Source organism: Larus michahellis, chromosome 14, assembly GCF_964199755.1.
Source record: "Larus michahellis chromosome 14, bLarMic1.1, whole genome shotgun sequence".
NCBI lineage: Eukaryota > Metazoa > Chordata > Aves > Charadriiformes > Laridae > Larus > Larus michahellis.
The window spans coordinates 2,925,902-2,938,028 of record NC_133909.1 but is presented as its reverse complement, the minus strand read 5'-3'; the positions used below and the strand labels follow the sequence as shown (position 1 = coordinate 2,938,028).

At 55.3% G+C, this 12,127-nt stretch overlaps 1 protein-coding gene across 9 annotated transcripts in view; it reads left to right on the top strand.

Moving 5' to 3' along the window:
* PIK3R6 (phosphoinositide-3-kinase regulatory subunit 6) overlaps window positions 1-12,127 on the top strand; it is a 38,183-nt gene that overhangs the window by 10,730 nt on the left and 15,326 nt on the right. For 7 of the 9 annotated variants that reach the window (XM_074607732.1, XM_074607730.1, XM_074607731.1 and 4 more), the window contains 5 exons: window positions 3,144-3,276; window positions 7,035-7,118; window positions 8,289-8,380; window positions 10,744-10,812; window positions 11,290-11,422. In XM_074607732.1, coding sequence (XP_074463833.1) covers window positions 3,264-3,276; window positions 7,035-7,118; window positions 8,289-8,380; window positions 10,744-10,812; window positions 11,290-11,422 — 391 coding nt within the window. In that variant the 5' untranslated portion in view covers window positions 3,144-3,263. The remainder of the gene's footprint in view (window positions 1-3,143; window positions 3,277-7,034; window positions 7,119-8,288; window positions 8,381-10,743; window positions 10,813-11,289; window positions 11,423-12,127) is intronic. The other 2 variants (XM_074607729.1, XM_074607728.1) reach the window with 1 other exon arrangement.

Genomic DNA, 12,127 nt, shown 5'->3' with positions numbered 1-12,127 from the left:
GGTACCCTCACCCTCGGTGAGCAAAGCAGACAGAAAGCGCCCCCATTGAAAATGGGTGATTTTCTGCTCATTTAGGTCCCTGTGCTGGTTATGGCTGGGCCAAGCGAGAAGCAGTAGCTGGTGTCTGGCAGGAACCAGGGTGACCCCAGTCTTCCTCCCCAGCCTGTTTCTATGTATGTCATTTCATGCCTCTTCTCATACGACAGTTACCTGTCCTCCCGCCGGCAGCGAGACTGGACTCTGAGTACGCTGGGGACCAGTTTTTGGCATTTTATGTTGACTTTTCTTGCGAGACCCAAGTGCCTAGAGCAGGCAGGTGGACTATGGATTCAACATCTCCTTGCCAACAGTGAGGAAAGTCTTTGCTGTGAGGGTGGTGAGACCCTGGCCCAGGTTGTCACCTGGTGTGTTCAAAGCCAGGTTGGACAGGGCTTTGAGCAACCTGGTCTAGTGGGAGGTGTCCCTGCCCATGGTTGGAACCAGACAGTCTTTAAGGTCCCTTCCAACCTCAACCATTCTATGATCTATGAAAGCCAGCACTTTTTAAGCAGACGGGTGAATGGAGAACCAAAGTTTCTCAGGCAGGAGGAGCTCACGTCACTCTGCCCCTGTTGAGCCCTTTTCTAAATCTGGAAACCAAGCTCTGGCGTGCAGGTTCCACATTCGGTCACCAGCTCCCCTCCCACGCGCGGGCAGGTAGGATGCGGATGTGGAAAACCACCGACGCAATTAGCAGCGGGCTGCGTTTCGCTCCGGCAGGCGGCCTCCCCGAGCCCCGCGGCAGGCGCCGGAGGAGCCAGCCTGCAGCCCCGGCCGCTCCGCTCCGTGCAGGCACCGTGGGTCTCCCACGGCAGCGGGGACACCAGTGCTTTTCCCAGCAGGAAATATCATTTTGAGAATGGTGGTGCCAACCAGCTCACCGGCTGTGTAACGCTGCTGTATGGTATTTGGTGCTCTTACGCACGATTAGGAGAATCATTCACTTTCCTTCTGTAGCCAGGGATTCAAGAGGGTGACGGGTAATTTCTGAGAGTAGGAAGATTAATTGATGTTCTCCTCCTCTGGCCCAGATGCCAGCAGACCAGGAGACACGTCCCATCTCTGCCTGTAGAAGCAAAGCCCTGATTGCCCCCAGACTGACGGCGGACGCGTGGTGCAGGCTGTCAGCGCTGCGGTTAGCTGTGGCCAGGGCAGGAGACCATCCTTCCCCTGCTCAGCGCTCTGCACCCAGGCTGCTGAGCATCCCGGGGAGGCGTCCGGTGCCCGGCCAGGGGTGGCTGCGTCAGCACGAGGGGGAAGGCAGGACGTTGTGTCACAGGCAGGGACAAAATGTGGGCAGCACCACGACTCACCCGCCAGCAGAACTGCTGCCATCAGCATGAGGGGAAGAGGGGGAAATGGTTTGATGACCTTAGGAGACACCCTCTGCCCTGCTACGCACCCCTGGGTGGTCACCAGGGAGGAAAGGGCATGTCCATCGCTGCAGCAGTACCCATGTGCTGCAGAGATGTGATTCCAAGGTTGGTATCAGGGATCCAGCTGAGCCGGAGGAGGGCTGGCATCTCCTCCCCACTCCCACCCTTGGGCCAAGCTGCCTGCCCGCTGTGCAAGCCGAGGCAGGGGTGTTGCTGTAGGAAGCCCCTGTCCTGCAGAAGGACCCCTGTCCTTGCCTCCCTTCTCTCCGTGGCCAGGAGCTGCCCCGGTGGCGCTGCTGCTCAGCGGGCGGTGGAAATCCGCCGCGGTGGCCGGGCGCCAGGCCTTGTTATCCAGCCCTGGGGCCAGAAAGAAAGGCCACACAGATCTGGGGTGGGTTTTGCAAACTTCGCTTGCTGCAGGAAACCTTTAATGAGCTGCAGGATGCTCGAGTGGTGCGTGCCAGGGGCGTTCCCGCGCGTGTCTGTCCATCTCCCCCTGCAGCCGCAGAGCCGTTGGGTTTGGTGATGGATGTTTACAGATTTAGGACCTACCTGGGTAGAGCTAGGGCCTAAATCTGCAAATTAAAGAGGGAAAATCCTAAATAGAGCAAAGACATGAGCAGGAGCGTGGGCTGATGGCCTGGCTATGCCTGGGGGGATGCGGAGGACCGACGGGGTTGCGTGGTTATCGCTGCCTGTGCTGGTTTGGGCGCCACTGGAGGTGGGCTCCTTCTTATCAGCCACAAACGTGGGTATTTCAGGGAACGCGTAGGATTCAGAGCTGTGGGCTGGGTTTTTTCCATCCCTCAAGGTAAGAAGAGAGGGCAGAAGCTGGAGAAGCCTCAACATAGAAATGCTGAAAGCGGTGCTGCAGCTCGCTCTGCGGCTGCTGCTGTGCCCATGGGTGGGGAGACAGGAGAGGGCAACGCGCTGGGGGGGATGCCACCTCCCATGGGTGCTGTGGGGGGCCAGGACCACGGAGGACTGGGACCAGGGGCCGGGAGGGACCCAGTTGTGGGGTGGATGGCTGCAGCTGAGCATCTCAGCGGCGGTATTTCACATAGAAGTTGCTGGCGTCTCCTCTGCCCCGTGCCGGCTCCCCAGCCCGCTTGTGGTCCTGTCAGGGGGAAATCTCCCTTCCTTCCTCCTCAGCTCTTGGGATTATTATTTTTTTTTTCCTCTTTCTTTGGAGAAAACAATGCTTGAGGGCAAGGGAAGCTGGCCGGCTCCAGGCTGGCTTCCCTCTGCAGCGTAACTGGCTCCCGAGCTTTCCTTGGGGTTTGTTTCTCGGGGATGCTGGATCAGGGTGGCAGCAGATCAGCACACCAAGCGTAGAAACCTCATGGAAATTTGGGCCGTTTTTTTTCTTTTTTTTTTTTTTTTTGCTTTTCTGGTTAGACTTTGCATTTCAAACTCAACTTACCCTGAACATTTCTTCTTAAATCCTGGGGAGGAGAAGGAGAAGGATCCTCCCCTGCTTGGAGATGCTGATGCTCATCCCTGGGGGCCTCCTGGCTTTGAGCACCAAGCGCTCAGATGGGTTCAGCTTCGAGCTGAAGCTTTCTCCAGCAAAACACAGCCCCTGAGACATGCTGTGCTCACCCTTAGGGGGTGCCGGCCATCCTCCAGCCTGGGGTCCCATATCCCCGTTGTCCCGGTGGCTTTGTGCTCCCCCTTAGGCTGATCCTGATCGCCACCATCACCCTGAGCCTGCCCTGTTTTTTCCAGGTGAGACACAGGACCCAGGGCCATGCCCGTGCGGAGTGAGGAGCAGCTGCACCCTCGCCCCGTTGCCACAGACGCCCCGCGGCCGCCGTGCCCACCCCCTGCCGCAGACCCGGCCCGGCCATGGAGAGCGCAGGTGGGTGATGCTGGGGTGCTGGGGAAGGGGGGTCCTGGCCAAATTAACCCGCCTCATCTGCCTCCTTGTCCCTCCGATAAAACACGTGGGTATCTAAGGAGTATTGGCTGCCGCGGGGCAGACCTTGCCCTTCGCAAGGCATTGGCAGAACACACTGGGTAGGTGGGAAATGAGGCACGAAGCAATGGAGGGGCAACCAAAAGATTTGCTGTAGAGGGGCACTTTGGAAGCACCAGGTCTGGCAACCATTGACATTTGAATTTTAAAGCAGTTTTACGGTATTTTTTTTAGTGTCCATTTCCTGCCCCCCCCCCAATCTGTGTTTTATTTTTCACGCTGTTTCACAAGGTGGTGATGGTGTCCCAGCACCTCAAGGTCAGGATATCAATGCTGAAATGTCTTTTTTTTTTTTTCTCATTTCTAAGCCACTACTGTTTGTCGCTGGTAGGTTGAGACTGTTTTTAGATCAAAGTGCCTCTTGTTTGTGTTGGAGCGAACGCTTTGACGCTCCGCTCCCCATGAAGAAACCTCAGCAGATCATGACCGTAGTCACTTTGATTTAGAAAAAGAGGACAGTATTTATATCGGTGCTCAGGAGAAACTTCCCCTGGTAATCAAAAACATATACACAAATGAAAAGAATAGGAAATTTCAAATAGTCCATTATTGTGTAATTCCCTAGTGCAAAACCAATGAACACAGCAGTGAAATTGAGGAGCTTTACAAAATCACTGGAGAGAAAACAAAAAGGAGAGAAAACACAATTTTCCAAAGCAAAATTTTTACATTTCCCCAAACGACACTTCCAAAATTTCAAAGGGCATTTTTGCACTGTAGTTTCTCCCCGCACGGGTACGATGGCATGAACTGTGCGGGCAGAGATGGGGCTGCCCGTGTCCCATGCACAGCTTCGCACAGCATGTGTGGATAGTTGTGGACCCAAGTGCGCGGTTGTTTTCTGACATAGCTTCGACCGAAGCCACGGCAGTGGGTACACCTCTGCAGAAGACGCCTGAATTGAATGAATCCTCACCACAAGCATCCTTAAGGGAATGCACTTCCCTGGGGTCACACAGAATCACAGAATCCCAGACTGGTGGGGGTTGGCAGGGACCTCTGGAGATCATCCAGTCCAACCCCCTGCCAGAGCAGGGTCACCCAGAGCAGGTGGCACAGGAACGCCTCCAGGCGGGTTTGGGATGTCTCCAGAGACGGAGACTCCCCCACCTCTCGGGGCAGCCTGTGCCAGGGCTCTGCCACCCTCACAGCAAAGAAGTTCCTCCTCGTGTTTAGGTGGAACTCCCTATGGTCAAGTTTGTGCCCGTTACCGCTTGTCCTGTCCCCGGGCACCACTGAAAAGAGCCTGGCCCCATCCTCCTGACACCCCCCCTTTCAGTATTGATAAGTGTTGATAAGCTCCCCCCTCAGGCGTCTTTTTTCCAGCCTGAAGGGACCCAAATCCCTCAACCTTTCCTCACAAGAGAGGTGTTCCAGTCCCCTCATCCTCTTGGTAGCCCTTTGCTGCCCCCTCTCCAGTCAGTAAACAGAACTATTTTGGCTCTTGGGCTGTACTCAGGAATAAGCCATCTCCAATACTTTAAATTTTGCATTTCCCATCTGTCTTTTATGCCGGGCTCGTGTCTGCTGCCCCTCTGCCCTGGTCACCATCTCATTGGACCTATGGCGCTGCAGTCTTTAGGCTTGTAGAGGGCAAGAGTGGCTTGTCACGTCTCTGGCCATGCTGCCAGCCCTGTGAGCTAGTGACAAGGAGGCAGCAAGGATGCTGTGAGGGGCAAAGTGCTCCTGCTCTCTGACGTGCATTCACCAGTGGGAATGGTGGCAACTCTGGTGTGCCATGTCCACTCCCCTGCATGATGACCCTGGGCCTGCACGCCGCCTAAAAAGGCACAGTAGAAGAGCAAAAAAAGTCTCTATTTTTTGCTTCAAACACATGCTGAGATGGTGCATGGATCTGCATGGGACGAGGGGGCAGAAACTCAAAGCTGCCCCAGCTACTGCATGATCCTGTCTTGATGGTCCTCTGTCCATAGGAGCACTCATTGGAGATGCCCCTGTTGGTCTGACCCTCCAGCTGAGCTGTAAAATCCCCCCTGTATTTTTTCTGTTTCCCTTCCTGTAGCTCCCAATCCACCTCCCCCAGTCACTGTTCCTTGTAAAACCCAAAGCACCACCTGCTCCACCAACCCGACCCAGCCCAGTCGGCTTTATCTCCTTCCAGAGCCAAGGAAGGATGTTTGGAGACTGTGGTCCTTGAGCGTAGCTCTTAAATAGTGTCACCCTGGCTGCTGCCTCCGTTTCTTGTAGGTAGAGTTGTGTGTGAGTGCCCACCACTGTTCCTCTGCCATCTCTCTACTGTTAGGGAAGGTGGAGCTGCAGCGGAAGAGGTTGTGGAGGGAATGAACAAATTCAGGACCAAAACAGGGCAGGAAATGTGGTGGTAATGACACCAATCCCACGTGGACAAGGCAGCTTAGACCAAGCAGTATGTGTCTGGAGCTCCCTTAGGACCTGAATCAATTCCTCCTTGCTTGCACCCTTGCCATTCAGGCGAGACCTGCTCAGGCAGTGCTGGCAATGGTCTGGAACCCACCAGTGAACACGGAGGCAAGAACCTGCCCCAGGGAACAGCCCTGGGACACGGTTACCACAAACATCTGAGCTCCTCCTCTGGATCAGGCCATGTTCTGGCTGCTCCAGCCTACAACTTCCTACAGAGGGAGAATGTCACGTAATAAATATCCAACTTTATATAATGCTTTTTTTTATTACAAAGGAACAAGAATCGTTTTGCCGATGGGGAAAGAGTAGCCCAGGGTAAGGAGGGACATGCACAGAGGCCGTGGTGGAGCAAAGGAACCTTGCAGCGTTCCTGGCTGACACCCCACGTGCTTTCAGGGCTGACTTTTCTTTTACATCTGCACTGTGTCGTCACACATGGCCACCACGAGCCCTTGCCCCATGTACAAGTCATACCTCAAACTGGGTCTGAGGCTGTCAGAGTTACTGTTGGCCGAGAGCAGGATGCAGTTTGGTTTTGATGTGAACGAGGTGCGTGTGGTTGTTACCAGGCAGCAGCACCGACCTCAGGTCCCTGCTTCGGGGAGCAGAAGATGCTCGGGGCCCACAGGTGGCTGGTCACACGTCGGGGAGAGGCTGCGAGGGGTCATGGGTGGAAGGCAGGAGGTGACATGCCCAGCGTGGTGGCCCTGCCTGGGTTTCCCAGGAGGAGTGAGGTGCCAGTGGGGGCAGCAGACCTTGTTGCAAGAGTGCTCCTTGTGATGGGTTGAGGACAAATCCATGTGGTGCCAAAATGCAGAGGTGTTTCTGCTCTTTCGTCGTGCCAAGTTGTGGTTTAATTTTGTCAGTTTCTATATTTAATGTGCAAAGTTTTTACTGAAAAAAGGGAGAGAAGGGCTCTGCAGAGCTCATGCACGGGCAGTCCTCTGCAGAGCTCCCCTACCACTGCACTCTCCAGTATGGCTCCACAGACCACCTCACCATGGGGCGTCATTTGCCCCCCAGCTCCAGTGGCCCTTGGAAGGGCTCTGGCCTGTTTCCATCAAGGCTCATCCAGGCTTGAAGCCCGCTGAGACAGCCATCCTGAGGGATGCAGGGAGGGTGCAGTCCCCGCAACTCACTGTACACCAGAACCAGTGTCTCTTCCTCCGGGGTTGTCCCCGGGTGCCAGTCTCCCAAGGGTGCTGGCCTGGCTACTCACGTCCTCTCCGTCCCTGCAGAGGTGGAGTCCGACATCCTGCGCCGCGTCCGCACGCTGCTGCGAGAGCTGGACGGTCACCACCCCGCCTGCCAGAGTGATCGAGGTAAGGCAGACCCCGGGTACAGCTCCTGGGGGTCAGCACTCCCCCCAGGTCCCCCCCATTGCATCGCTGGGCCATTGCATGGTCCCAAACCTCACTGCTCCTTTCTCTCAGACAGCACCAGGGTGGGGGGACACGGGGTGGCCTCACCTCCCTGGCCCTGCTCTGCCCTTTCTAACCTGCTCTCGGAGGTGCTAAATCTTTGTCAAGCTCCTGGTGTCTGCCGTGCACCAACCTCAGCAGCTCCCATCCCTCCTCCTGCTTCCTCTACACCCTTCACTCGCCCAGGGAGTCCAGCATGGAGGTGGGACATCAGTCGCCAGAGTCTGTGATGCTGTTCCCAGCTCTGACACCGACTCGCCGCACAGCCCCGTCCAACTCACTTAACAGCTCTGAGCTGGACTCTCCCCATCTCTCCCTGCAGGGATATCGCTCCGCTCCTGGCCAAAGAGTCAGTTGAAATCCCCGTGTTACGGTTTTGGAGAATAAAACTCTAGCTGACCCAGCAACTGGACTGCTACAGCCTCAGGAAACTTAATTGATTTTGAAAAATTGATTTTACTTGGAGTGCACAGAATATTTTACGGTCAATTAAATTTGATTTGGTCTGGAATGAGCCTTGACATCCACAGGACTGAGATGCTTTGTGATCCTTGCTCCGAGTGTGAGCTGTCGGCAGCCAGTGTTCAGGTGCTGTGTGCTGGGACTAACATGCCTGGGGGCATTCCCACCCCCCACTGGGACCCACATTCCTGGGGGCATTCCCACGTTCCTGGGGGCAGGCGGTGAAAGCAGGCAGTCGTGAACAGAGCAACAGAGGGAACGGGAAACAAACTTCGTGCCCATTGCCCTGCCTTGCTTTTCTGCAGCCTCCCAGTCCTTGGATCTCTGGGACCTTTTTCCAAAGGCTTCCCAGTGTTAGAGGTGCGATACAGCAATGCTGCATCCGGAAGCGGGGCAGCAGCATGACTCGTCCCTTGCAGAGGGGCAGTGATTGAAGCCGAGGGCAGAGAAGCCTGGTTTAGCTCTGATAGTGATGCCAATGTAGCATCCCAGAGCGTGATTTTTGCAGCAACGGTGCCCAGGTCTCCTGATTCCTCTGTCAAACTCTGCCCCGGATCCACCGCTGCCCTGCTCTGCAACCTCACCTCCTTCTTGGCTCTCACTCCTCAGGGATGCTGCGATGGACCCTGCATAAAAAAATCGACCAGAATCCCAGTAACAGCTCTGTCCTGGTCAGGATCCTGGTGAAGGAGCTGGAAAGGGTGAGTGCCACCTCAGAGACATCCCCTGAGCGCTGGGATCGGCCCCTCTGTGGCGTGTGTGTCCCACCGCAGGGCCGGGGGAGCCGAGGGATGGGGATCAACTCCACCCGCAGGGCTCTGCCTCCCTCCTGGGGCATCCCGGGCTGGAGATGGCTAAGGTGTTTTTAGGGACCTTGAGCCTGGCTGGGGACTGTAACTCAGAAAAGAGTGAAAAACTCAGTGGGACACCAGGGCTCCAGTAGCTCGTCCCCAGCTGACGGCTGCAGGGACCAGGATTTGCCCCAAAAGTGACAGCGAGCCACGGGCAGAGCAAGGAACCTCCCCAGGCCATGCTGTAGCAGCCAAAGGGAGCCGGCCTTTGCAGCTTGCAAATAGCAAAGTGCAAAACGCTTCTGAGCACCCCCAAATCTCCCTCATCCCACCCCAGGCAGCTGTAGTCACAGGCACAGTGGAAATTTCTCCTCCGTGTCACTCATTTCTGCCCCGGAAGGTGTCGGAGCAGAAGCACCTGACCCAGTATCCTGTCCTGAGAGCATCTGACGGAAATCTTGTCATGGATTTTTTGTTTCATTGATTTGTCTTGTCATTTTCTGGTTTTGTGTAAACTGTTAGCACCCTCAGCATCCTGGTGCGACCTCGTTTGTGGTCTGATGAGATGTCATGTGTAGAAGTCACACCTTTTCTTAGTAGCCTGCCTCATTTTACCCAGCGCCCTCTCATTCCGCTGCAGGGAGGAAGAGCCCATGTGCCCCCCCTACACACACACCTCCTCCTCCCCACCCCGGTGAAGGGCCCCGCAAGTCGTCCTTTGTGCAGAAACCTCCCTGTACCATCTTCTCTGCCCCTTTGCCGTTTCTCCTGTTGAGCTGGAAGGATGGAGCCGCCTTGCCCGGCATCGCTCAGCTCCCGAGTTCTCCTGCCCGCTGCCGCTCAGCCCCGCGGGGGCCAGGCACCCTCTGCAGAGGCCGTCACCTCCTTCCGTCCCCTCCCGTGTCAGTGTCAGCCCAGCACAGACCCCTGAGCGCGCAGCGCAGCGCTGTGAACATTGATCCGTTATTCCTATTCTCCGTTTCCTGCCTTTTCAGCCCCTCCGAGGCCATTTGCTGCCTCCCCCCGCCATGGCAGTTTAGAGTTTAGCTTCCCTCAGTGCCTCTGGGAGGGATCTTATCAAGCGGCTTTTGCAAATACAGATAGACAGGAACACCCGCATCGCCCTCGGCTACGGATGCAGGGATTCCCCCGGAAGGCTTGAGGTCTGCTTCCCTCTGCAAAAGCCATGTCACTCCCTCCCCGTTATAACAGTTATCACTCTTGCTTTCCTTGCCCAGGAGGGATGTCGGGTGTCCCGGTCTGTAATTCCCTTTGTCTCCCTGAAGCTCTTCTTGGAAATCAGTGCCACTTTTTTTTTTTAAATTTTATTTTTTTATTCCTCTGGTACTGCAGCAGCTCTGAAGAGGCAGTACCAACCATAGATAATAATTTAGCAATTTCACGCTTGAGTTCCTACGGGGCTCTGGGCAAATATCAGCTGGTCTCCGCAACTCAGTATTGTTCATTTTATTGATTATTTCTAAAGCTGTGCTGCCATCAGTTCCATTTAACTCAGATCCAGCAGCCCTGAAGAAAGCTGCCGAAAATATCTTTGGGATGAAAATGTCTTTCCCAGGTTTATCCAGGGGCATTCCTGTTGCTGGAGCTGTCGGTTGAAGCCAGGCTTCGCGGAGGGGCCAGGGCTGTGTTGGCTTGAGCATCCATCTGGCTTCCCATGGGCCAGGATAGGGATGCAGGAGCATCTCTCCTCCCTGTCCACTCTGGTCCCGCACCCACCAAATGTAAAACAGGCTTTTTCCAGAGGGCTCCCAGCGTTTTTTTTTATTTTTCACATGACTTTTTGCAACAGAAAGGAGCTCCTCAATGCGCTCTTAGAAACCTTTGCTCGCTCTCTCCCACCGTGACTGCTGTGAATGTGCTCTGCAGCTCTCGCTGTGCAAACCACGCTCCCGCAGCAGCTCCCAGAGCCTTCACCTCCCTACGACAGCCTCCAGACCTTCGAGGTCATGGTGGCCACGGCAGCGTGGTCCACCCCTCTGCCCCCATACCCCTTCCCCAAGGCTTGGCTTGCATGGGATGCCCACCAGGCAGGACCTCTCTCCCCCGGGGACATCCTGCCTACCCTGATGGCCTGTGGAGGGACCCCAAACCCCACCTTGAGCTGGGGGTGAGCCACTGTGTGCTCACCCTGTGTGCCTGAGCCACCGAGCAGCCGGGACCCAGCACATCCCGGGGTCTGCGGTGGCCCCCGGCTCCAGTCCCAGCCCCCTGCCAGGCGCTGCCTGCGCTGACTGTGCCTTTTGGTCCCACAGGCGGAGCGAGGTGACTTCAGACATTACATCATCCCCTTGCTGCACACGCTGATGTACACCTTGATAAAGGTAACCTACCATGGGCTTCACTGGGACAAGCTCCAGGGAGATCGGAGGGACCAACCTGAAGTCACTCAGCACCTCTTCCTGTGCTGAAATATCACAGTGCCTGCCCAGTAAAGCCCTGGGACTACCACAGATGGACCCAACCGTGCGTTTCCCAGTGTGATGTCTGATGACTGAGACACTGTGACGTGTATGAGAGTGACAGGTCCTTCCAGCTGACCCCCTTTTCTGGAGGTGTTTAAGCGCCTGATGGTGGAGGAAGCCACAACCTGGCAAAAATGTGTGCCCACAGCCCTTCAGTGGGTATTGCTGGAGGTTTCCAAACCATCCCAGGGTCTGGTTCTGCTTCATATACTGCATTTAAATCCATGTTGAATTTGGCGTAGCTCTGTGCCCTCCCACCCTGGGGTCTGTGGTGGGGAGAGCACCCTTAGGGATCACTCCTGCGGCATCTCCTTATTTGCCCCTTTCTCGCTCCAGGCTCCTTGCATCTCCGACGAGCTCTGCAGCAGAGTGTATGACTTCTGTAAGAAGCTGCTCACCCTGCCCAAGCCTTTCTGCACCATCGGTTTGGACTATGCCATGAGGCTGAAGATGGAAAGGACAGCACCGGGTATGAGGGCTTCTCCACTCTGCCCGTGCAGGGCAGGGTGAACGGCTTTGATCCTCGAGGCGATGATTCCGGGGTTTTGGGGGGTTTCCATACCTGAGCTGGTCTTTGCCTAATGCAGTGAGCCATGGCAGGGATTTCCGCAGGGGTGTGGCCAAACGCTGGGGCTCTTAGGGATGGATTTGGGTAGGAGGCTTCTCCTCTCCTGATTTCATGCATCTGAGCTTTAGTTATTAGCGGAAAACCTTGTGGTCCTCCTGCTGTAGGTGGTGGCATCACCAGCGTCAAGTCCAGCCCACCTAAGGCAGGTGTATATACACCCTCTGTCTATAAGGGAAACAGGGTGCTTATGCTCCAGCCCGGACACCTCAGTAAGTTTTGCGGAGGTCTCCATCTAAAATTGAGCTGCAGGCTGACAGCATGGGCTCTCTCTCCACTACTGTCTCTCATGTTTTAGACACTAAAACAGCGTTAGTTCCTCCAGAGATCTTTCCCTTTTAAAAAGCAAGTCAGAGGAAAACTCTTATTTTCCTTTTTTCTATGTTGCTCATTAAAGTTCTTCTTGGTAAAGGCTTCTTTAGTAAAAGTCTTTAAAAGCAATCCTTTAAAACAGTGCAAGGTGCAGACACCTTGTGAGGTGGAAGTAAAATATGAGAAACCTGATGGGAAATCAGAGAGAGAGTGCCGTCCTCGGTAGTCTCAGCCCAT